Here is a 25,838-nt window from a genome sequence, read left to right on the forward strand (position 1 = left end):
AACACGCACACACGCGCCTGAAGCCGCCGGCGTACGCAGACGTACGGGAGGCCAGGCGAGATCTCGAACCGGAAGTGGCTGGAGCAGACGACGTACCCATGAGCCTTTGCGCTTTTTACCGGTCACCTAAACTCCATGTAGCAACTCCTTCTAAGAACTGTTACTCTACTCGACTAGAGTTTTGTAAAGGGTGACGTCCGTGGTTTGCGTATGTGGAGCATATGCTGCATATGCTACGTAAGTTGCCATCCTTTGTTTTCTGGACTGCGATTCTGCTCAACGTGCACGTCTGATCGTGTCGACACAGCATGGTATGTCAGTCTGGACCTTCACACCTGTCATCTGGCTTTGCATTTTTGTCATTCGGCTGCTGGGTACAACAACAACGAGTACTTGTAATTTGAAGTCACATGCAACGCCCGCGTCGGAATACAGCTTACCTCCGGACACGGGCGTTGTACATACAGGGCGTTGCGAAAAAATTTCCTGAGCGAACTGCCGCTCTGTTCGCGCGCAAACTTGCCACGAAGGTCGCAATTTGTGGTCTATTTTGTTTGATACCGGGAGCAACGATGGTACTTACCTGTGTATTCTGAAAATAAATAAAGATTTTCGCCTATGGGAAAATGGCGGCTTATTTGGGCGTGCGAGCCAGCGCAAGTTGATGTTGGAACGACGGAACCACCTGTAGAGTGAAACGCATGTTTGGGATTCACGTACGGAGCCAAATGGTGCAGCAGACGATCAGAAAATGCACCGAGAAACGAGCTAACAGACGATCAGAAAACCCGGTTTTCGGGCTCGCACGTCCAAATCGCCGCCATTTTCCCATAGGCGAAAATCGTTTTTATTTATTTTCAGGATAAACAGGTAAGTACCGTCGTTGTTCCCGGTGCCAAACAAAATAGACCACAAAATGTGACCTTCGTGTGAAGTTTGAGCGCGAACAGAGCGGCGGTTCGCTCAGGAAAAAAATTTTAAAGTGTTCCAATTACCGTCACAACACACTGTATGTAAAAATGACAAAGGCGCGCAGTTGTCATTCTATTTTTTTTTGTTTTGGTTATGGCTAGCGTTTCGTCGTGACGTCCAAAGTTACGTCCAGACGCTCCATCATGGAGGAAAGAAAAGGTTACACTGCCTACACCGCCTTGCGCGAACCAGTACCAATTCGAGAGGCTTGCCCCAACTAAAACTAAAAGCCGATGAAGGGACTACAGTCACGGCCAAGGAGGTTTCCGACCGCACCTCACGCCCGCTTCACAACTCTCGATGAGAGCAGTGTCTTTGTTTTTACCCAAACGGCCAAAGAGGTACCGTACCGTTCACTGACAGGCCAGAGTCGTTGGTCTTGCTCTTTATAATTGCAGATGATCAAACGTAGTACCTCTGCGATGGCTACGTCTGGACCAACGTTGAGCCTGGACGTAACTTTTTAGCGATGATTGCAGTTACATGTGGACGTCACGCTAGACGCTTTCTTTTTTTAGAAAACTTAGAAAACTTGGCTTAGAAGTAAATCAATTGCATTTGCCTGAATTTCTAATAAACTTTGCTTTAGAAGTAAATCATTTTCCTGAATTTACATTTGGCATGTGATTGGTTTACTCGTCACAGTGTAGAGATTGTGGGTGTAGAGATTAACGATAATGTGCAGTGTGGACGCACTGCTTGCACAGCTTTTGGAGTGCTTAGACAAAGGCACTCATCTGACCACTGTGGTGGTCTGAATAAAGCGTTGCAGGTAAGCTAACTGGTTCAAGGAATCTCGGCGACCCGCCGCGGTGGCTCAGTGGCTAAGGCGTTTCGCTGCTGAGCGCGAGGTCGCGGGTTCGATTCCCGGCCGCGGCGGTCGCTTTTCTGATGGAGGCGAAAAGCAATAATGCCCGTGTGTACGAGATTTCGGCGCACGTTAAAGATCCCCGGGTGGTCAAAATTAATCCGGAGCCCTTCACTACGGCGCGCCTCATCGCCTGCGTTGCGTCGGTGCGTTAAACCCTACAATCACAAGGAATCTCGGCGCAAAAGAAAAAAAAAAGTATATTTTCATATTAACATGTGGGCGTAGTGCAGTAGTCATGTTTGCGTGCTTGCAAAACAGCAAGCTGCATTCATACGCATCTATTAAAAAATAATGTTGGCGGCTCTTTTAACGGTCTTAAGAACTGAAGTCACTAAATTAGCACTATTAAAAACAATCGGAAGGATTCCTTCCATAGGTCAGTAACAATGAAATTGTATAATAAACATCCAAACCATTGTACAGGTGTTGAGGTTTCACTGAGAAGACTAGACAGAACAGACGTACAAAACCTCAGTTTCATTGCTAGCTTCATGCTCACAATAAATTGCGCAATTATGGGTCAGAATCTCAGTGCTTAGTTTCCTTTCTCACATTATACTCTGCTCATGTCTGCTGCCTCTCATGACTGTTGGGGCAAAGCTCTAAACAGCTGTTCAATAAGTGCTTTGCTATGTGTTACAAGTGCACATGCTTGGGTAGAGCAGCACGGAAGAGGAAACAGGACATGGCGTGTCCTGTTTGTTATCGCACTCTACACAGGAATGAATCACCAACTCGCCTATGCTTATGCCTTAGTGAAGTGCATATGTCTTTTGAACTGTGAGTTTAAATATTCCATAGTAGCAGAATAACTGTTTCCTTCTGAGCAGTGCTGGTAACATCTGTAGTGGCATAGCATTCTGATCCTTTGAGCAGGTTCAGTATTGACCATTTAGGCAACAGATTTTAACAAGATTGACACGAGGTAATCTCCATGCTCCGAAGTTTCAGTGTGTGGGCTCTGAACCACACCGTTGAGAAGCGCATAGCTAGGCTAAAAGAACGAATTCTAATGCTCCGTTGCACGTGCTATATACATTGATTGCCGTCGGTTGTTTGGCGAGTGGCTTCCATGCCTGGCGGTAGTTTGAGGGCCACTTCAGCTCCTTGCTTTTGGTAACAGCCTCCGCAGCCAGGAATTGAGCCTGCAGCCTCGGGCTCACTGTCATCGCAGTGGTGCCACAAAAATCCTGAAGCCTTATTGTAATACTGAGCACAGGAAACAAACTAGCGCTTCGTGTTAGGAGGAGGTAGTGATGCAATTAAAAATCATGCCAGATGTGTAAAAGCCTTTACAACTCCTTCCCCCTCATTTCTTTGTAATGTTTTGCTTTCTCCAAACAGGCAAACCAGCTCTGTGCAAAGAATTAAAGCAAGCTGATTGCACAAAGCTTGCCTTCTGTTATTTTTGCATATAGGGAATATACCCTAATTTGTTCGAAAGTTGCTTTTGCGCCATCTTGCAATCCGGCTCGTGGAATTTTCGCCAGAGTGTAGGGCTGGGTTTGGACCTAACTCCGGGGGCCGAATTCTACTGGGTGCCGGAAGGGCACTGGAAGATATCCGGCGGGGTTGATTTTTCGCAGGGTCTACGTGACGTCACCGAATTATAGCCACAACTTATTCGCGTGACGGAGGCTGGGTGGCGTTTTCTCTCTGCACCAGTCGCGGGAGACCCCGCACCCAGTGGAATTCAGCCCCAGTCTGTCTCTCTCAGGGCTATCAATGCCGGGCAGAGCACTGCAATGTCACTTGTAAGCTGTGAGGCACAAACTCTGCCTGGGCGTGGTTCAGGGGGGGGGGGGGGGGGGGGCGGGCGGTGGTGTTCTGGCGGGCCGTGGCCTGTATATGAGGGCTGGGGAGCGCTCTAGCCAGGCCATGTTGTTAATCGCGTTCATTAAAGGGTGTGGGTGGAAGTACCTTCCTTGTACAAGCCTGAACCACAATCAAAGCTTTTCAAATTGTGTACCGCATATACATGACTGTACATAAGTCAATATAACTTTCTTCCTTTTTTTTTTTTTAACATTTGAAAGTCTGAATAGGGAGGCAGGGTTGATTTGCAGTTGCAGCCACTGCTGATGAGAGTGAAACAGATGCGATATCATGAACGTTCCAGGGTTGTTGCAATTTTGTGTTTGCTCTGCGGCTATACCTGTAGCGTTCAACGCTTATGCAGGCTGGTTTTTAAGAAGAAAACACCCTCCCTGACAGCAGTGCGTGGGTGAGTAGTTTCAACTTAGGCGGCTGTGGGACCACGGGACGATGGTATCACTAGTGAGCATGATGGTGCAATCAGTGAGGGTGAGAAGTTGAGCAACAATAAATTTTATGTGTAGAGTGTGTGTGTGTGAGTATGGTTTCCTTTTTCTTCTTTTTTTTTTTGTAATTTTTCTAACGTGCAGTATTGGGGGGGGGGGGGGGGTATTGACTTTCATTCTAGTCAACTAACATTTGTGTTAATATGGTACTAGTATTCCCCCTGATGGAGAGAGGGGCTAGCACATCAAAATAACATATGCTCTGCAGGGTGAGCCAGCATACGAGATGAGGACAAAAATGTGATGATACTGGTTGCGTTTTAGACACTACTTTTGTTTACTTTACCAGTCAAGGTCATCTCTTTAAGCGTAGCCTTATGTGCAGCTGCACACCATTGAAGGCGTTGTTTGTAGTGTTCGTTGAAAGGCATCCCTGAAAGGCATTCCACAGAAGCAAAGATGCCTTTTGGCTGGTTGCCTGCACCCTTTTAGGCATTACCCAAACTGGTGGAATTGCACTTTTTTTCTGTGAATTCTGAGTCGGGGAAACCAAAAAAATTCGAGAATGCCTAAGCACTTATAGTTGTGGGGCAATGGAGCCCAGCTGAATGCCACTGAGTTCTCTTTTGAGTTTTGCACTGCAAGCAAGATTTTCAAGTTTCGCCAAGGGCTGTTTTTAAGTTTTGCTAACGAATCGGTACGGGTTATTTTTCAGTTTTTACATTAGCGTGTTGGCCGTAGATCGGAATCACTTGGATGAAATTGCTGAAGATTTTGCTGCGATGCAGAGCAACCTCGCTTGCTTGCGACCGTTGCCAGCGAGCGAGTTGGTAAAAGCCTCTGTGTGAGGCAGCATGGCACATGCTCGGTGATGTTGCTGGATGTTGAATGCGAAATGGTGGCCGCCGCCACTGCTCGCACTCTGCTTTCCACGTGGCTCTGTGCATGCCCAGGCATTGCCTAGCAGTGTGGCTCTTTTTTCTTGTGTTTTATTAGTGTGCAGCCTGTGCTATGGAAAGCATTGCAGTCACGTTAAAAGCCGTTTTGCTGCTACAGCCAGCAGCAGCGTTGGTGTTTTTGCTGCATGGGCCATTTAATGCTTTCGCATTAAATCCATGGGGACTGAAAAGTGGTTTATATGGGTCTTGTGGAACCAACAGCATTCGGATAAAAATGCATTTGTGGATATTGCCGTGTAACCTGGAGCCATCCCAATGTTGCAGCCAAGTGCAAGCAGCGTTAGTTCATACGTACGTACATCACCTTTTTCCCGATACTTTTAACCTGTGCCATGCTTGAGTGACACTTGGTCTTTGGGGCTCCCTGTTGCTTGTTGATGATCCCGACTGTGACCAAGAGAAGGAGAGAGGAGAGGCAAATGTGTTATTTCTAAAAGACCGCTGGTTTCGTTTTCATCCTCAGTGTTTTGGATGGGTAGTGTTTGCAGGTAGCCCCTCTACGTTTGGGCTTTTGTTTCTTGATGGTTTGGTTCATCATCTGTATTCAACTTACCGAAGGATTTGGGCTCTCTATCAAAGTGGTGCAGAAGGTCAACACACATCTATGTCCTTGTGATTGTCCTTCTGCTTAGTCTTTTGTGATGCACCAACCAAACCGCTTGGCTTCAGGGGCTCCCAAAAATCTAAAAGCAATAACGACAGCTTAAAGCTTGTGCAGAATCAGCAGCTGGGGTTCACCTGCCATATGAAGGGGAAACCACCAGCAATCCAGCCTCATTGCTTTTTTGCTGCATCTCGTATACACGAGGTCCGACCAATTCACCCTGCACCTCCTGAACCAAGTCACAGCAGTGCAAAGTCGGTTCCGCCATCCTGTGTAAACTGGAACAAGACCTGCACTATTTTCATCTGCTTTGGCACCTTGGCAGGGAGTACAGGCAAAGCCATGAACTCGTCCTGCACCTGTTTGCACCACCGCTGAATCAACGGTGCAGTTCAGGTGCCGCGAGCTGCACCATTGAAGCAAGTGGCAAAGGGCTGCACTGCCTAAACTGGTTCACGTGGTGCAGGTGAATCAAAACGGACCCATGGTGCTTCATGTAACCAGGTCCAAAGAATAGAGTCCCAACTGTTGAATTTCCTGCTACAAAGTAATAATCATTGAGCGTAGGATGAACTGTCCCGTTTACTGTTCATTTAATAAAATATGTAAACTTTTAACAAGTAACTCTACACAAAAATTTTCAATTACGAAGTTTTGGAGCTTCAGAAGGGACACTTCTTGCAGCAGTTTCCTGCAGCAGTTCAGTAGAAGTTTTGAAGAAACTGCTCCAAATTGAAATGATCGGCCATGGCTCATAGAATGCAAGCATCGCACAGCTTGCTGCTGTGTAGGCATCACTGTGCTGCATCACAGATGTGCATCACCGTCATCATCAGAGGTGTACTTGCAGTTGTGTTATGCATTCATTTTTTGAGTGCCATGAGCTCCCTGTCATTGAAATAATTCTCGCATAAATGTTGGTGGTTGGCTATTTTAAAGTGAAGCTTGTTACCTCTACCCCCCAAGGGTTCTCTCGCGGCCGTTGGTGTCAACAGAAAACTCCCGCGAACAAATAAACGAATTTACGGGCACCGCCAGGAATCGAACCTGGAACAAATAGAGAAATGGAGTGGAAGCCCGCTGTCTTACCGATTGAGCTATGAGCCCACGTGGAGACGGGGGAGACAGACGGTGCACTCGCCAAGCACATCTGCGGGTTTGCCCCCTGCGTTTTCGCTGAATACCCCATGATAGTGTCACGCAACCGCTTGCGCCGCTGGGCGCTGCTTCGCCCACGGCACGTGTAGTGGCTGTATGCGCGCCTTGCGCATGTGCTAGGAGTTATAAACATTAAAGGAAGCTCGCACCAACGCTTGGCATCTCACTTCTCCCCCGTCCCTGCCGCTGATCTCGTTACCTCCGTCGGTGGTGGCAGAGACGAAGGAGAAGTGAGATCGCCTAACACTGGGTTTGAGCTTCCTTTAATTTTATATAAAAAAAGAGTTTCCACCCATGTGCTTCACTAATACGAATATACCAACCACCATTCACGAATCATGCATTGATTTAACCTTAGCAAAGAATATCTCTTTGAAGTACTAAACGGTGTGGTTAAGTGCATTTCATTTGTTTCTGGTATCACTCTTTGTAGAGCCACGGGAGTGAATTCAACTGATGTTGCGTGGGTAGTCATTGTGGATGTCGTTTAGAGCTTCGCTTTCCAACCACCTTCACAGGGTGGATTGGTGCGCATTTTTTTGGATTCTCTACAACTTTGTAATTTAAAATTATAGGCTATATTCGCTTAAAAATGAATTATTGTATACAGTCAAACCTCATTATAACAAAGTAGTATTGGGGCAATAAGTTAGTTTGTTATATCTGGTATTCAATGTAACAGTTACAGTGGAGGTAAAAATAGGCTCTAACAAATTGGCCATCTGGCTCGCGCAAAAATCCTAGATACTAAAACACATTATTCTAGGCTTCAAACCTGCTATAAACGAGGTAACCCTTACCTGTCTTCTTGTGGCATTTCAAACTAAATGAACCAAAACATGACGTGAAATTACAACAGTACAAAGTTCGTTTGACAAAACAGGCGTGCGTTGTTTATTTGAAGAAGGATGTGGTCGTCATCTGGTGGCTTTTCACAGCACTGCAGGTTGAAGTTTTCCACAGTGGCCATGCATGACAGGGTCTTTTCTGCTTTTGTAGTTTTACAAGCTGTTATCTTCTAATAAACCAAATATTTCTTCATTATAGCCGATATCGTGCGCCACTCTGGCAGTATTGGCTTCGTTACAAAAAGAATAAGTGTAGCTGAAATAAAGTGTGAGCAACCAAAGTTTGTATTTAGTTCGATATAGCCGATAATTCGCTATATCAGTATTCGTTATAGCTACATTTGACTTACATGATAATTTATTAATTGCTGAAAAATGTAGAACTATCAGGAGGTGGCCCAAGCACCTTGAGTCGTGGTAATATTGGGCTGGAAAATTTTACATTTCTCATTTTAAGCCTTGGGAGAAGTTAGGCAAGGGCAGCATGGCATGTGAAAGTACAAAGTCTGTGGGTAGGCCACAACACAGCCACATTTTTCAGGTATGAGCAATTGGTTGGCACATCTCGTGTCTCTTTTGTTTCAGCCCCTCTCTTAATGAATTATGAGGTAACAAAATTAGCCTGACATTCAACTTTTACTGCGATGTGCTTCACTTGCAAATGATGTGGAAAAGTAGTGTTTTCTTCATTTTTCCTTCACGTGACTCAAAGCTTTCTGGAAACAAAATTTTAGCTACAATGAAGCTGGGGCTTTGTAGCGCTTTGAACGCGAGTATCACTCAAATTGCAACTTTGCTGTTGAGAGTGCTGCTGTACATTCATGAAGTGATCAGGATAAAGTACTTACACAGCAGCAATCAGGCGGTCCTGGCTAGAACCAGCTTCCAGTGCGAAAAGTTTGTTTTCTGCAATCTAAGCACTTCCTCTTTTTTTTTTTTATGAAACTCATGGGGCTCAAAGGGTGCTTGGGTTTAATTTTTTTTACGTTCTTTACGCATAAGTGGAGCTTACAATTGTGCTAGAATCAAGAAAGTATCGAGTGCTTGTCACATCTTGAAAAAATTACACCATCTTCCCGTGGGGAACCATGAGGAGGATGCGAAGCATCATGGGGGTTCCGTGTAGGTTCCATTGTGTTGCCGTTATGTTGTTTCATTTATCGGAGGAGAGGAGGAATGTTGGAGAGGAGAGGAGGAATGTCTCGTGTACTACTCAGGGTTCCCCTATGGGAAGGTGACGACGGTGGTTGAACGCGAAGCTATCTCGTGATGGATTCTTTGGTTGGCCAATCCCTAGGGCTATCCTGCCACAATCATCATCAGCGGTGCCTGGCCAGGCATGCGCAGTGGGTGTGCGGACGGCAGACAACGACAACGACAAGGGAGGGAGGGACACAGCCCCAAGCATGAGATGCTTCGCATCTAATCCAATCCCTAGGGGCATCCTGCCACAATCATCATCAGTGGTGCCTGGCCAGGCATGCGCAGTGGGGGTGTGGTACTCAGTGTTCCCCTACGGGAAGATGACGACGGTGGTTGAACGCGAAGCTATCTCGTGATGAATTCTTTGGTTGGCCAATCCCTAGGGGCATCCTGCCACAATCATCATCAGCGGTGCCTGGCCAGGCATGTGCAGTGGGTGTGCGGACGGCGGACAACGACGACAAGGGAGAGAGGGACACAGCCCTGAGCATGAGATGCTTCGCATCTAAAATTATGCTGAGTGGACTGCACTGTTGGTCTCAGTACTGCCTACTACTGCACGCTAGTGCGTGTTGGAGTGCTCAGCAATGTTGTACAGTGGTGCAGATTGGCGCTGTATAGCCAAGTGAAAGGAAACAGAGTTTGCCATCGCAGCATCACTCGACACCTCTGTATGTATGCTTCCTGTTGCCCTTGATGTCTGCTGAACCCACTCTGTTTTGTCTGTGAAACAGTTACTGCTTTTGCCTCATTGATGTGTGCAATTCGAGCTGGGAAGTCTCGACAATGGAAAGGTTAAGCTACATCAGCCGTGACGTCATGAAGTGCTTGAGTAGGCTTTTCGCTTTAACGTTGTTTGTGCATCCATCAGATAGTGGACAAACTAGGAAAAAAGACTGTGAGAGCAATTGGAATAGTGATTAGTGGGCAAGTAGGAGCAAAACCCTCCCCATTTTTTATTCAGCTTTTTATTATTTGGTATCGTGAACCTGTGGCTGCTTGTGTTTAGGCTGCAACATTGTTGTCATAATGGAGAAATGGTCTGGCCTTGGCCAGGATTGCAGGCATTGGTTTTGGTGTAAGCTAGTGATGTTGGTGCAGTGGCATATACATTTACACTACGGGCAGTGTGTCCATTGCTGTTGGTGGCTGGTAACTGGCAATGGGAGTAACAACTGAAAAGAAAACCCAGTGGCCTGTGATGCTAGCAACTTGTGAATTCTGTTGTTTTGAATGGCACGAAAATGAATTTCAAGTGGTCTCATTTTACATCAATAAGCTGGCCTTTACTGCGCTTTCTCCTGACTTCTGCTGTGGGGTTACCCTGCACATGTGCACAGCCATCGTAAGCACACCCCGCTGTCATTGCGCCCTCTCCCCGCTTGGATGCTTGCCAAAGCGACCACACACTTGCTTTGCTCGGCCCAGGATGATCGGGACGAGGCGTCGTTCAGGGCCCTGCTGGACAGGCTGCGAGATCTGTGGACAACGGAGCGGTTCTGTGAGCGCCAGGAGGATGTGTGGCGCCTGCTGAAGCCTCACGTGCCACGTCGAGCCCGCTCCAGCTGCCATTCTGTGCACAACTTGCTGGACGTGCTCATTGACCGGGAAGTGGTCAGTCCACGAGAGACTGCGCTCCTCGACCGACTGGCAGCGGTGTTCTCGGTTCAGGAGGCATCTGAGCACATCCGTGCATTCCAGAAAGTACCGCTGGACAATGAACACTGTGCACTGTGCACTGCGCCCACCCGCCAACTCTCCCCCTACCTGCTGCCGCTTCAGCAGAACACAGGTGGGTTGCTGCTGGGTATTGCGCGTCGTAAGGGGCCGGGAATGTTGCAGCGAAACTCGGACACAAGCAGTGCTAGGGTACGGTGGGAATCAATGAATCAGTGTAGTGCTCATTTCAGCGTTATGAATTCCTATTGGTGTTGTCGGGAGCATTGTGTCTCTGGTAAAGAAGGCATGAATGACGCCAGCAGATCTTTAACGTTCCGTTTGAGCAGCCACTAAGCTAAAATCAAGCATCAGCTTCACTAAGAAAATTTGACTCGGTCCCTCACTTTATAGACGGTATTCATTGAAAAGTTTAGCGGTCAATTTCTTCGCTTGGCAACACTGGAAACGGCCACAGACATGGCCGATGCACCACGGACACGGCGCAGCCTGGGCCACTGCGGCTGCACGCCGAATAAAAAAACGACACTGGCGTGCGTCATCTGCTCCGTTCCCATCCGATTCTAAACTGTGGCGCCAACAGAGAGGTTATTAATCGCACTCACAGTGAAATCGACGCAATACTTTGTGTTCGGCGAAGAGTCGTAACGTGAAACACAGTCATGTGTTTCACAGTCGCGCTTAGCTGGACAAGTGCCGCCATCCCACGGAGCTCGACGTAACGAGTGACGGCGCACCGTGGCCTCCGTGATCGGCTACCGGCGGCGCGCCGCCGGGAGCAAATTGCGGAGGCCACGGGCGCACTCACATGGTTGCATGGAGGAGAAGAGGAGTGCCTGATCTGCGGGCCGTGCGCACAACGTCGCCTAGCAACAGACGCTTGGCCACAGATATGGCGGCGCACACTTGGTTGCCTGCATGCATTCCACGCAATTGAATACCGAGGATAGGAAGCACCCCCTAAGGTGGAGTAAATTTCAGCCAAAATTTGATACAGTGAAAGTGAAAAGACTGAAGACCGAAAGGAGACAGAAAACTTTATTCTAAGTTTATAACTCAAAATTTAGTAAAATATTTCAGGTCAAGCCTCCAAGATGGAGTAACTTTCTTGTGAAGGGCTGTTGTGATTCACGCAATGCAGCCTTACAGCGACAAAGGAAACCTATACTGCTTTCTGGGAAACCTTGCAGTTGAGTAAACATTCATTCTGGTGTAGGGTTCAAACCTGGGCATCATCTAGCTTTCCTTTGCAGTACGGGTGTGCAAAAAGTTGAAATTTTAATGCAAATCAAGTACAGTGAACTCCTGTTAAGACAAACTTGGTTAAGATGAATTCCCGCTTATGCCGACTAACGTGGGAATGTTTGTTTGGTTTTCCATAGCTGAGTGCAAAAAAAAAAAAAAAATCCACTTAATATGAACAGCCTTGCATGCACTCTTCGGTTAAGACGAACAACTTTCGGGGTGACCACCGCTGCTGGCGGTTCTGGGTAACAAACATGGCAGTCTTGGCAGGGTGTGGCGGGGCATTCATACGACCAGAGGGAAAGAAAAGCAAAAGAGAACCACAGCGCGAAGCGAATTCCCGCCACAGAGGAAGGGAGGAAGCAAGAAAAAAAAAAAAGACTCGGATAAAGCTGCCACTTCTCCCACCCTTCAACCTGCGGAGCCAGCGGCAAAGCAAAGAAAAAAAGAGCGGGGGCGAGTTTTGTGGCCGCTGTGCTCTGGAGGAGAGAGGCGTAAAACTAGGAGGATAAAAAAAGTAGAAAAGTGACGACCGAGGCTTCCTGTTCGTGAACGTAGCAACTCTTTTGACCAATGCCATTTCTCAGCGGGAGCATGCGAGTTCACGTCGGTTCGCGTCACGAGTCCCACCGTGTCACCGCCAAGAAAGTAAGGAGTGCCCTCTCTGTCCCTGATGCGTTGTCGCTTGAGGTAAAGGGTTGAGGTAAACGCGCTCAGTTGCCGCTTGGACTGGATAAAGCTAGGCAAGAGCACTTGAAGACATTCTTTTTTCAAGTTGCGCCCTCAAATGAATAAGTTTTTTTTTGTCTTTTTCCTCCATTGTAAATCGACTTCATTCACCGCCTTGAAGCAAGATATTTGCTTGCACCTGGGCGTGTTGCCGATTCTTTTTTTTGGGAGGGCTTCTGATAAGACGAACTCCTCATAAGACCAACAGACCATCTTGGTCCCTTCGAGTTTGTCTTGACAGGAGTTCACTGTAGTTATTTGATTTCTATTTGATTAGATAATTTTATATGCAATATCTTCAAATATTTGGTTGTAGCAAATTATTTGGATATAATACAGCTATTGGTTTTGTATAAACTGTTGAACTGGTACTGGCCTCAACTCGAGTGTCTAATAATGAGTCATGCTAGTTTCACACATTAGTAAATATGAAAATGCAAATTTATTGCAGCTGGTGTGTATCTACACTTGCAAGCGGCATTCTGCGTTTCTAAAAATCTAGTGATCTAGCAGAAATATTCAGTATTTAGTTTGTGAAACTTCTTTCTTTCATTTTTACTTCAAAAATTTAATCCTTTCAACACTCCTACTTATACTCGGGTGCAACTTAAAAAAAGAACGGCAATGGAAGTTGCCTCTGTGCTTCATCACCGCAGCCGGATGTCACTTAGCGCGGCGCAAGGAGGGCATTACTGGGAATATTTTCCACGTGGCATGAGCCGTTTCCATGATTTTTTGGACTTTAAATGCGTATAAACGATTGCAGCGATGGCGAACAAGCTACGTGAGAAAAGGGAGATGATATCACGCATTCATAGCAATCTCCTTTCAACATCTGGGTCTGTCGCTGCGGCAGAGTGATACTGTACATGAGCCATTGCCGTTCTTAACTTGTTCCCGAGTGTAATAGACTGCATTTGGGTGGAGGGTAATTTTAAGTTGGCAAACCCAAGTACTTTGCTAGGTGTAGAAGTGCTGGACAAAGGCGAGATCTCGACAACAGGATGGTGAAGGATAAAATACGTAAGTCTAGGTTGAGGAGACACCAAATGAAAGTAAGCGAAATGAAGCAGCTGAAGTTGTTCTCGTTAATGAGCTTCAAGCAGTGATCAGAAATGGTTTCTGCCGAGGGAGACAAGGATGAGGACAGCAGAGGAGTGCTCGGGAACAGCTTAAACACGATGGTCTTGGAATGGGCCTGAAGTGAGGAAGGGAAAAACCCGGAAATAAACCTTAAAGAACTGTCCTTAGAAACAAAGCACTTCATTAACAAAATGTAAAGACTCGGTGGCTAACTCGAGATGTGCAGTAGATGTCGTGGTTAAAGCATGCGAGAAGCTGGGCAACTGTTTCCGTTTTTTTCTTCAATGGCGCACTGAATGCCGAATGCAAGCTGGCACTGCGGGGACAAGGTCCTTTTACTCTTCGTCTTCAGAGGGAAGGATGACGCTTTACAGATTCATGCCTGCCGGAAGTTTGTTTGGATTAATTGGCGTTGCACCTAGGCATTTGAAACAGCCTTCAAGCGGCCTAATGTGCTTGGTTGACTGCCGCATTAGTGCCTTGTTGCTTCTCTGCAGACTGCATAATCTTATCGCACATTTTCGGGCTGGTGCCTCCCAGAAGAGTGATGTCGCCTTCCTCCAACGCTTTGCCGGCCGTTACCTTTGGGTGTGCTGTCGGTTTGATTTATTTGAGATACGCTGTCTTGTCCACATGACCTGACACTTGAGGCCTCTTCGATATCTCAGAAAATTGGCCGTTGTGAATCGTTGTGTTGCTGTCTCCTTCCGGTGATGTCCAGAGGTGTTATTGTCATGGGCTCGCCGTACACCCATTTCAAGGGTCGATTATTAAAAGCTCCTTCCACTTCTGTCACAATGGTTTGCAGCTTGTCTACTGTCATAATTTTCCTTGCAACGATTTTGCACATGAAGGTTTTAAGGCTTTAAATAAGGCGGCCATAAAATTTGCTGTCTATTTTTGAGCGATCAATGTTTGCTCATTTTCTGCCTCCTTTCTTAAGTGCCAAAGAAATTTAAGTTGGTGGTTGCGTGCTTCTTTTTCCGGTTGACTCAGTTTGCTCCTCTTCCCCTTCCCTGCCCAGCCTATTCTGAGACAACTTCAACTTAAATTCCACGGAGAGCTTGGCTGGAATCACCCTGTTAAATACTGTCACGAACAATGGTGCATAGCACATGTTTTATATTTAAGGATTCAAGGGCAAGCATGTTCGCTTGTAGCGCCTGGAATAGCTTTTGAACACCTTCAGTATCCTTTGTTGATTTGACCTTCTGAATGTTTAGCAGCTAGCTGATGTGCAGATCTACTGATTTTTCCATTTCCCCATAAGTTTCTTTCAGTAATTGGACTATGGGATCATACTTCTCTTCCCAAGAAAACTGTAAGCCTGCTAGTATTGTAGCCGCGGCCTTTCCAGTTAATGCTGCCACCGTGTTGTTGGACATCCAGCTTTTGTTCGTGTTAGGCCGGTCGTGGCTAGATGACTTGTGCTGTGTCCAAAACTTGTTCCACTCAAGTGCATTTCCGTCGAATTTTACGAGCTCTAGCATTGGTGGCTTGACCAGCTCCATGTCATCAGACCTTGCGTTGTATTGGGGGGGTGGTGCTACCGGTTGGCTGTGAGTCTATGTATTTATGTTGCTTGGGGTGGGCTCCACAGTGCTTACTTCTAGCTTTTACAGAATAGCTGGTATTTTCACGTCGTATTCAATGATGCTCTCGTATTCACTGTCCGCCGTTTTGTTATATGTTGCTCCATTTGGTTATTTTCTTCTTCTTCCAGTCCCTTGATCTGTGCTTGCGTGGAGCAAAGTGCCGTCCATTCGGCTTCTTCGCCTATTTGCTGTGTTGATCTGCGTAATTTCCAACTGTATTGCTTTGCTCTTCTTCGTTGCAATCTCTTTGCTGATCTTCGAATAGGGTTGTCTGAAGTTCTCTTTTCAGTGAGCTTGTCAGATCCCGTTGATTTTTGTGGTGTCCTCCCTGTTGTCTGGACCAGGTCGACCAGGTCGGTCATCTGCTCCAGCACCGCCGTCTTCTCCGCTGCTGATTGATTTGATTGATTGATTGATTGATTGATTGTGGGGTTTAACGCGCCGACGCAACGCAGGCGATGAGGCGCGCCGTAGTGGAGGGCTCCGGATTAATTTTGACCACCTGGGGATCTGTATCGTGCGCCGAAATCTCGTACACACGGGCGTTTTTGCTTTTCGCCTCCATCAGAAAAGCGGCCGCCGCGGCCGGGAATCGAACCCGCGACCTCGTGCTCAGCAGCGCAACGCCTTAGCCACTGAGCCACCGCGGTGGGTTCCTCCGCTGCTCCAAGGCAGGTTGTTGGTTTCGGGGTGCGGAGGTAAAATCCTGGTCACGGCACCAATTTAAATGTGAGGGAGGCCGGACACCATCCATGTTTGTTTTCTTTAATGGCCGACTGAATACTGAACACGAGCTTGCGCTGCGAGGGGCACATTTTCTGGCTCTTCAACGTCAAAGTGAATGTGGGAATATTTTACGCTCGAAATGTAAAAATGGAAATGCTGAAGGAAAGCGAGTGATTTCTGGGAGTGTAAAAATGGCAAAAGTTGAAGAAATGTTATAAGGGGACGGAAGTTTAACCATTTGCAGTCCGGACCTGTTGCCCAATGTCCCCAGTTTCTGGCGCCACCAGGAAAAATGCGAACTGCGCAAGAAAAACTCTCAAGATATTTATTTTTTCTTCTGCACTGTGCTTGCATCTCCTTTACCAATATTTGAGCAACATGTGAAACCGACTGAAGCATTCTCCTGGGTGCAAGCCAGGGTTTTTACTGCAGGTTTTGCAGAAGGCTGTGTCTAGCGTTCCGTCCAGACGGAACGATATACAACTGCTACAGTTCCGTCCAGACGGAACGGGGCGCTGCGGGTTATCCTTCCGTCCAGACGGAATACAACTGAGAGCTTAGCGTTCCGTCCAGACGGAGCCGGCGTGAAATTTGTACAGTTCCGTCTAGACGAAAGCAAAGCCGGCTGATTAGACGCCCTGCTCCGTCTTCAGATTTGGTGTAGGGGTTGCGCCTCGGATAATGTCAGTATTGTACCGGGTTCGATTCCCCCCGGACATGCTTTTTTTTTTTTGGTGGTTGCGCCAGCGTTTTGCAACAGCTAACTTCTTGCCCCCCTTTACAATTGACGCGGGGAGAGCAGTCGGTCTTGATTTCGCACTCAAACGGCTGCTCCGCTACCGCTCAATAGAGCCAAGGCTGACGTGTCCATCGCCAGAGTTCCGATCACCTCTAGTTCGTAATGGTGATTCGGTGATTCGTAACGGTGACTCTGGCTAGTCAATGAGTGGAAGCGGTTTGACCGGTTGGGTAAAAATCAACAAAACTGAAGAAAGGCGATCGGATGGAGCGTTTTCTGCCCGCGAAAACGCGCCGCGCACGCCACAGGCGCGCTGACGCTGCAGCGGAACCACCAGTACGCTGCGCGTGGCGCGGCCGGTGGCGGGAACATGGTGGCGGCTTCAGCCGCGAAGTGGTGTCCGGAAACTCTATGGTGTCGGGAGCACGAGCGACCGCTCCTAAGCGCTCTCTAAAATGCCGCTCAAGACACGCACGAAGTTGCTTGAGCGGTAAAGAAGCTTAAAGTTTTGGGCGAAAACGATACTACAAAACATCATCTGCGCAGCTAGTGAAAGCGCCCATGCAGTATCTGCCGGGGTGGTAGGCCTAAACATCTCTGGCGGTTTATGCTGGCGGAGCCAGCCGGCTGTTCGAGCGCTTCGAAACTGCCGCCATGAGGCGCGCGCCTCCCCAATGGCGCAAGTCGCAGGCTCCTCCCATTCCCACGCGCGACGTGCGTCATTTTCTGAGTGAGGCAGCTAGAAGACGCGGGCGTCAAAAAATCGCACGAGGAACGCCGACGCGCATGAATCGCGAGCAAAAACGCGCCATGCGGTTCACGCTTAACTCCGTCAAATGGAACAACAAGCCGCTACTTTGAACACGCCCGCTTCACAACAAGCAGCGAGGGCAGTCGTTCTTGATATTTACCTAGCCGAATGAACTGCTTCCGCTCATTGACTAGCCAGAATAACCGTTAATTAGTAATCACCATTACGAACTAGAGGTGATCGGAACTGGGGCGATGGACACGCCGGCTTTAGATCTATTGAGCGGTAGCGGAGCAGCTGGTTGAGTGCGAAATCAAGACCGACTGCTCTCACCGCGTCAATTGTAAAGTGGGCAAGGAGTTAGCTGTTGCATAACGCTGGCGCAAGCACGCAAAAAAAAAAAAAAAAAAAAAAAACATGTTCGGGGGGAATCGAACCCGGTACAATACTGCCATTATCCGAGGCGCAATCCCTACACCAAATCTGAAGACGAAGCACGGCGTCTAATCAGCCGGTTTTGCTTTCGTCTAGACGGGACTGTAATGATGATGATGCTTAGTGGCTTCCCCTTTGTAACGGGGTGGCGTTGCACAGCGGCCTTAGTCGCAACGCCACTGTACAATCACCTCGCCAAAAAATACAAACAAAATAAATAAAAAAATAATGTCAAAATAAAAGAAAATACTTTTACGAAATTTTTGTGCTAGTCTGACTTCTTTGTTCGCATGTCTCCCCAGATTGTTCTCTGCTCTTTTCCCACCAACATTCTAACCTTCTTTTACTAACCTCTACTGCTGTCCAGTTCACTTTTCCGCTAACCTTAAAGCCAAGGGCTTCCGGAAGCTGGATGTCTCCATCACTGCGGACTGGACGGATACTTTTGCACTCCGTTACAATATGTCGCATGGTTTCTGGCTCATTTCCGCAGCCTGCGCATAGTTCTTCCTGTACCGGCTCGTGGATAAGCGTTTTTGTCCGCAAGCAACACGCTCGGGCTTCAAAAAGCAATGCACTCCCTTTGGTATTATCGAATAATTTTTCCCTTGTGATCTCCTGCTTCCCGATTCTGTAGATATTAGAGGACTTCTTCGCATCCATCCTCTTTTTCCAGGTCGTTGTTTCTGTTTCTTTCACTTCATTTTTTATTGCCTTGGTCGTTTCCCCTTAACTTCCAGGTTTCATATACCTTGTCCTGAGCCTTCTGGTTCTTTTCCTCCATTGTGTGTCCACGCTTTTCATGTAAAGATACCGTAACACTTTGGCCGCCCATCTCTGATCATCCAGATTTCTAAGTCGTTCTTCAAAACATATTTTGCTCTGTGCTTCTCTCACTTCGAAGGATGCCCATCCCATATCTCCCTGCACTGCCTCATTTGTTGTTTTGCTGTGTGCTCCTAATGCCAATCGACCCACAGCCCTCTGATTTACTTCTAGCCCTGATTGAATCTCTGATTTGACACACACTACTGCGTTTGAAAAGGTGAGTGCTGGTACCATTACTCCCTTCCAGATTTCTCTCACTACTTCATATCTGTTATATCCCCACAGTGCTCTGTGCTTCATGATAGAGCCGTTTCTACTGCCTTTCATTCTTAAATGCTCCTCATGAGTTTTTAGATACGTCTGACCTTCGTTTAACCATATGCCCAGATATTTGTATTCCGTTACCCACGGTATTGCTGCTTTTTGAACGAATACCGATTCGTTACGGGCGTTGTCATTAAAAACTAGAACTCCCGACTTTGCTGTGCTAAACTCTAACCCCAGTTCAGTGGCTTCTTCCCCGCAGATATCTGTGAGCTGTTGCAGACACTGTTTGCTATCTGCTAGTAGTACTATGTCATCTGCATATATCAGTCCCGGGATATGTTGTTCCACTTCCTGTCCTTTGCGGCTATAACATAGATTGAAACCTATTTTACTGCCTTCAAGCTTTCTTTCTAGTCTAGCCATGTACAGCATGAACAGCAATGGCGACAGAGGACAACCCTGCTTTAAACCTCTATTTGTGACTACCGGTTCCGCGCACTTTTGGTCCTCCCAGGTAATTTGCACCTCGCTCTCATTGTAAATTTCCTGCAACAGCTGTATAAAGTCCTGGCCTAATCCCTCCCGCTCAAGTATGCTCCATAGAAGTTCTCTATCTACGTTGTCGTAGGCTCCCTTTATATCGAGAAATGCTATCCATAGTGGTCGCTCCTGAGCCATTGACACCTCTATGCATTGGGTTAGGACAAATAAATTGTCCTCTAAGCATCTGTCTCGTCTGAAACCATTTTGTAGTTCTCCCAGTATGCTGTTTCCCTCTATCCACGCCTGTAGTTCCGCTTTTATACCTTGCATTGCCAGCCTGTATACCACTGAGGTAACTGTAATAGGCCTGTACGAATTGGCATCAGCCCTGTCTCCTTTACCTTTATATATCATCTTCATCGTGCTCTTACGCCAATTGTCCGGTACTTGCTTAGTTTTTATCACTTTTTCGATTGCTCGAATCATTTGTGCCTTGCTTTTTGGACCCAGTAGGTTGACCAGCCGAATAGGAATTTCATCCGTCCCTGTTGCCGTATTTGCTGGAACATTCTCTTCGGCTTTTTTCCAGTTTAGATTCTCCAACTTTAGCTCTCTATCTGTACGCACTTCGCTTGCCCCACTCCCTGAATGCTGTAGCCCTCTCTCCGTTCTTCTGAACTTCTCTTGTATCATTGAGCGTATGTGAAATACCGCTTCTTCCCCTTTTAGTACCTGGCCTTCGCCGTTTATGACACGACGTTGTACTTTTTCGGTCTTTTTCCTTAGTTCCTTTACATGATTCCAAAACTTTCTCGGCGCGCCTTTATCCTTTGCCCGTACATTCGAGACCCATCGCTCACTTTCTCGTTTAAGTTTTTGCTGTACAAGTTTTTGTACTTCCAGCTTCTTAAGGCGATACCAATTCCACCTCAAAGTTATTTCCTCTGTTTGCATTCCCACTCGCTTGGCCTCCCTGTGATCTCTCGAGGCTTGCTGCCTTTGTGTTATAGCTTCCTTGATTTCCTTGTTCCACCAGCTTCTAGGTTTTCTTTTTCCTTTCCAGTAGTTGCGTTCTTTCGCGTTCATTATCTTTCCTTGAATGAAACCAATCAGTTCGCTGTATTCCCAATCTTTCGTAGGTTGTCTCTCGATTTCCGTCTCCAGGCTTTTCGCAATATTAGCCATTTGCTGATCGTTTAATTTCAAGTCGTGTACCACCGTTTTTTGGTTTTGACCTTCTATTTTTCCAAAAGTCAATGTTATCCGTTTATGGTCACTTCCTAAGCTGTGGGCACCTATTTCATCTATTTCCATTAGAGTCAACCTTTCATACACTCCTTCCTAAAGGAGGCTGTAGTCTATACTGGACTGCTTTTCCCCTCGTTCCCAAGTAATTTGTCCCTCACATTTATTCTCTCTGTTCACAACAATAAGATTATGTTCTTCACACATATCTAGTACGAGTTTGCCGTTGCGGTCTGTGTATCCGTCCAGGTCCTCAATGTGGGCATTCATGTCTCCCACTAGAATCACTTCTCCCGATTGTCTTAACTGATCGAGGTCCCGCTTAATGCATCCTACCAGTTTTTCATTCTTTTCTCTAACCTCCCTGTCATCACCTGACCACAGATAGGCAACTCCCAACAGCGTTTCTCTTCCCGCTATCGTGCCCTTAACCCACATATGTTCTTCGCAGTTTTCGTTTACTCTGTGCCAATTGGCTCCCTGTTGAATAAGCATGCCGACCCCTCCCCCCCTTCTAGTACCTACCGTTCTGTTACAGCCTTGCCATATATATTCATGCATTGCTGGGGGTTCTTCTAAATCTCGAAGAAAAGTTTCTGTAAAGGCATATACTTCAGTTTTTTCTTTTTCTAGTTGACCGCGAACCTCTAACCATTTTTCCCGTGATCTGCCACCGTGCATGTTTATGTAGTTAATCTTAGCCACCCCACGCTTTTTCTTTCGCTAAATTCTTTTTCGATGTTTGGGATAAGAGTCGGTCACCGGGTGGACGTCGCTTGCCTCCTCGCTCGCCTGCATTGCTACCTCATGCCCCTTTCTAAGCTTTTGTGCGCCCTGTGTGCTAACTTTGGTACTTTCCTTTGCGCTGTACATTCGACTTCGATCGCAATCGCTTGTCCCTGCCGCATTTTCACTGTGCCTGTTATTTAGTCCAGCTTCCGGGATGCCCTTGGCCCCCCTAAAAAAGCTACCGCCCGCGCAGCTAGTCGCCTCCCCACCGGCTCCGCTACGCCCTCAGTGAAATGTACTCCGTCCCTAACAAACGCCCGGCCCCGGCCCGCACGGTGCACTTCCCGGTTGAGGTCAACCACTTCAAAATTCATTCCTTTAGCGAGCGTCCAAATTTCCCTGTTGGCTTCTACCAGTGCCCTTGCTACGTGGCCTCCTCTACCCTCAACTTCCGGCACCGTTGAGACCGCGATCTGGACGTCGTCCGAAACCGCCCGGAGTTCATTGACCCCCTTCGCCACCTGCTTCGCTATGCCTCGTCCTCTTCCCTGCAGCACGTCGTTTAAGCCCCCCATTATCACCACTAGGTGCTTCTCTGTCATTGTGTCCCACACCTGCTCTTTCGCCTTCTCCATCACCACGCTAATCGTCTTTCCAGGGAGCGTGCTAGCCTTAACTCTGTTGTCCTCCTCTACCCTCTTTGTAATCACCTGCTCTGCCCTGCGCATGTTCGAGTCGCCCACAATGGTGACTCGCCGCTCCCTTGGGTCTTTTGGCTGCGCAGGTGTTTTTGCCGCCGAGGCTTTCGCGCTAATTGCCTCTGAGTAGCTCTTGCCCGGCGGCGACCCCTTCCCTTCTTCCACGACAGCGTTAGGCCCCTCTCCGTGACCAGCGCTGCCATGTCCGCCCGCTGCCTCATGCTCGGTGGCCCTGGCCTCCCCTTGTCTTCCCGCCTCGGAGCCAGGCACCCTCGGTGCGCTTGCCCCGTGGCGTACGCCATTGCTTTCCGGAATGGCATCCCTCGGCACACACAGGCTTTCTACCTGGGCTAGCTTCCCTTCTAGCACCTCCCGCTGTTGCCTTTCGGCTTTCAGCTCCTCCACTAACCCGTCCACCTGTACCTTCAGTTGCTCCTTCTCCTGCTCTAGCCGGTCGAGGCGCGACTCCATTACACACATTCTACACATAAAGTCCTGCCCTTCCGCATCCTCAGCTGTCTCGAACCTTGAATCCTCGAGTGGATACTCCCGCTTGCACATCATGCACGCAACGCCCGGCTTCTTCTTCGTCGGTAGCTACCTGACTGCTGTCAACAAAGTTATTACTACCGCTTTCTCCCGCACGTGCTACGCTAGAAAAGAAAAGACAAACACCATGCGATGGTTGCCTACAGCATCTTCCTTTGTTGGTGCACTGCCAAAAAGGTGCTTAAACACACTACTAACACTGAACGTTACTTGTATTTACTCTACAGCATTACCTCCCTAAGAGAAAAACAAAACAAAGACTTATCACATTCGCTGTCTGGGCCGTCGTCGCTGCGCTGGGAACACACGTCCGTCGTCCGCTGCGTCTGCCGAGGAACTTTCACGCCGGCTCCATCTGGACGGAACGCTAAGCTCTCAGTTGTATTCCGTCTGGACGGAACTTTAGCACTTGTATATCGTTCCGTCTGGACGGAACGCTAGCCACAGCCTTTGCAGAAACACAGTTTCCCTCCTGCCTCCTTTTGTTTTTCTGTCGCTACAAACAGCACAGTCCTTGTTGTTTTGGTCTGGGAGCTAGTAAATGCAATGGCTTGTCCCATCTGACCTCTACTCACACTCCATTCATGCGCACAAGCCCTGCTTTTTGGCTCGAGCCCTCAGATCACCCACCAGCTGTTGGATGAGGCTGCAGCGGTACTGCAGGTTTCCCTGCTTGTTTTCCCCATTGTCAGCCTCTAAATAAAACTAATGACAATGGAAATGTGTAGATGGCATAAAAAAAAGCTCTTGCCACAATTTCATTGCCTTTCGACGAAATACATAGCTCACAGAGTGATGAACCGCATGTCTCCACTGCTGTTGAGGTCTTCATCACTCGCATCGCCAACTGCTCGAGGCATGCAGCTCTTTTCCTCACTTAAGTCATCGTCGCTTTCGCCAAGTGCACCGCCGCATAAACACACGCGATGAGGACGCGGCCAGGCTTCTCGGTGAGCAAGAAAAAGCTCTGGAATCCAGAAATCCCGTGCTGAACATTGTGCTGCAGCCTAATGGAGAGAGAAGAAAACTTCGGTCGGGCACATTGCAGTGAGAAAAACCGTGAAATTTAACCTTGAACACCCATGATGGGCATAGCCTGACAGCGGACCACTGTGGCCGTTTTGCGTTGTCGGAAAATGGGGAGACTTGGTATGAGCAGAGATCAGATACACGCGTTAAAAAGTGGGAAAAATTTGTTTCTCATGTGTTTTAAAGGCGACAGCCTAGCGAAAGTAGTTACAGCTTGTTTGCTGCTAGTATGTCATATTTGGATCTCTTTCTTTGCTTTCGTTCCTTTGTCTTTTGGTGGGAATTACTTTGAAAGAGCCAAGCTCATCATTAGGAGTTAAAGAGTTAATGTCTAGAATAACTTCAGACACTTCAGATCTGCGTATGCAGAGGAGGGCAACCTGGGGAGGCTGGGCTTCACGAGGTCAACCTCAACCTTAGATAGGCTGGATGCTCATCATATGTGATAGGGACGGACGTTGTGAGGTTGGATATTCTCACTTCCACCTTGGCTGACGAGAGCTTGATTGAAGTGTTAATATTATTGCACAGTTCGCTTCCTTTACTCATCAGAATACCCTGGCTGAAATATGAGCGGCCTGGGACACAAGGGAACATACTTTAATTTGATCTCATTTATCAGGCCGACAGAACAGCCGGCAGAGCGGGGCGCAGCTAATGGAAATCAGTGTGACATCACTCCGTGGTATGGAAAAGGTGACGTAGCCGTGTGCCTCCAATGTTTGGCAGAAACTCTTACGGCGACTAGGCGCTGGCATGTTCACAAACTGGTGCATGTAGCCAGAGCTGCATGCATAGCCACTCCCCAGGGAGGCACTCTTGCCAAAAAGGAAAGTTCCACACGCTTGAAAGAAGTTGATAATATAGCCTAGAATCGTCATATAAGTTGCCATCAGCACTTTTATTGAAAGTGGTCATCAAATATCTGCGGCGACGGTAGGCCTAATGCCGTCAGGGAGCTTAGCTGCTCAGCTCCAGCGGCAGGGCGGTCGAAACAACTCTTGTGCCAGCTTCCGCAGTGTTTTGACGTCCTCGCGAAAGGTTGAGGTCGTGGTGTGGTTCTGTCATTCACGCCCTCTGGTGTGAAAGTGATGGAAACTGAAACATGGTTTTCAGTCCATTCTGTGTAATTAATTATCAGGTGCTCAAGTATTTAAAGTGCTGTTACGGGTTTGCCAGGTCATTAAGCATCAATAAAGCAATGAATGGGGAACATAAAAATCTGGTGTCAGTACTTTTTTAAGGTTGTAGAGATAAAACCCGATATGTAGAAGTCACCAGGAATCACTAATTATTTAATTAAATCGAGAACTTCGTAAAATCGGGACTAGAACGTCAGTGGAGCCTAGAACGTCAGCGAAAGTACATGGACCTTCCTTATGCTTTTAAAATCTCATCAATGCCTAACCATCCTTTTAGGTCAGTTATTTATGATACATCCATATCCCCGCTTCTTTTAAACCGCTCATCTATTTCTTCTGCGTTCTCATACAGAGCTAGAGAGGAAGCATCAGAACTCTGTCTCCTTTTTAGATACCACGAAAACAACTGTTACCAATTCTATAGCCCCATGGCATCTTCGTCCTATACCATGTGACTTCTCTTTTATATATATTGACAGAAACCGAGTGCCAAGAAGCGTGATTCGGCAACACTTCTTGTCGCTTCTACACAAATACAAGTGTGCAGAATTTTATACTGACGCCTCAAAAACTGCCACCACTGTGTCCTGTGCTGTGCACGGACCCAGCTTGAATATTAGTAAAACCATGAATGTGTATACTATTATCTTCACGGCCAAGGCCTACAGTATACTTCTTGTTGTGAACCATATCCTCCAAACTAACTAAAATTCCACAGTCTGTAATCTATACTGATTCTTTAAGTGTTCCGTGGACATTGCCACCACTGTGTCCTGTGCTGTGCACGGACCCAGCTTGAATATTAGTAAAACCATGAATGTGTATACTATTATCTTCACGGCCAAGGCCTACAGTATACTTCTTGTTGTGAACCATATCCTCCAAACTAACTAAAATTCCTCAGTCTGTAATCTATACTGATTCCTTAAGTATTCCGTGGACATTGTCAGCACAAAAAACTTCTAAAAACAATGTTGTCAATCTTCTGATGAGCACCGTTATGTCTTTATAT

General features: G+C 47.4%; 1 protein-coding gene across 2 annotated transcripts in view; it reads left to right on the forward strand.

The window, feature by feature from the left end:
* Positions 1-25,838, forward strand: part of LOC144178795 (uncharacterized) — a 34,808-nt gene continuing 8,970 nt past the window's right edge. The window contains exons 1-2 of one of the 2 annotated variants that reach the window (XM_077706914.1): positions 1-237; positions 10,305-10,668. In XM_077706914.1, coding sequence (XP_077563040.1) covers positions 211-237; positions 10,305-10,668 — 391 coding nt within the window. In that variant the 5' untranslated portion in view covers positions 1-210. Of the gene's footprint in view, positions 312-10,304; positions 10,669-25,838 lie in introns of both variants that reach the window. The other variant, XM_077706921.1, reaches the window with a different exon arrangement.

The sequence above is a fragment of the Haemaphysalis longicornis genome, unplaced genomic scaffold (assembly GCF_048455015.1).
Source record: "Haemaphysalis longicornis isolate Haplotype H1 unplaced genomic scaffold, Haemaphysalis longicornis Haplotype H1 scaffold_1, whole genome shotgun sequence".
In the NCBI taxonomy this organism is placed as follows: domain Eukaryota; kingdom Metazoa; phylum Arthropoda; class Arachnida; order Ixodida; family Ixodidae; genus Haemaphysalis; species Haemaphysalis longicornis.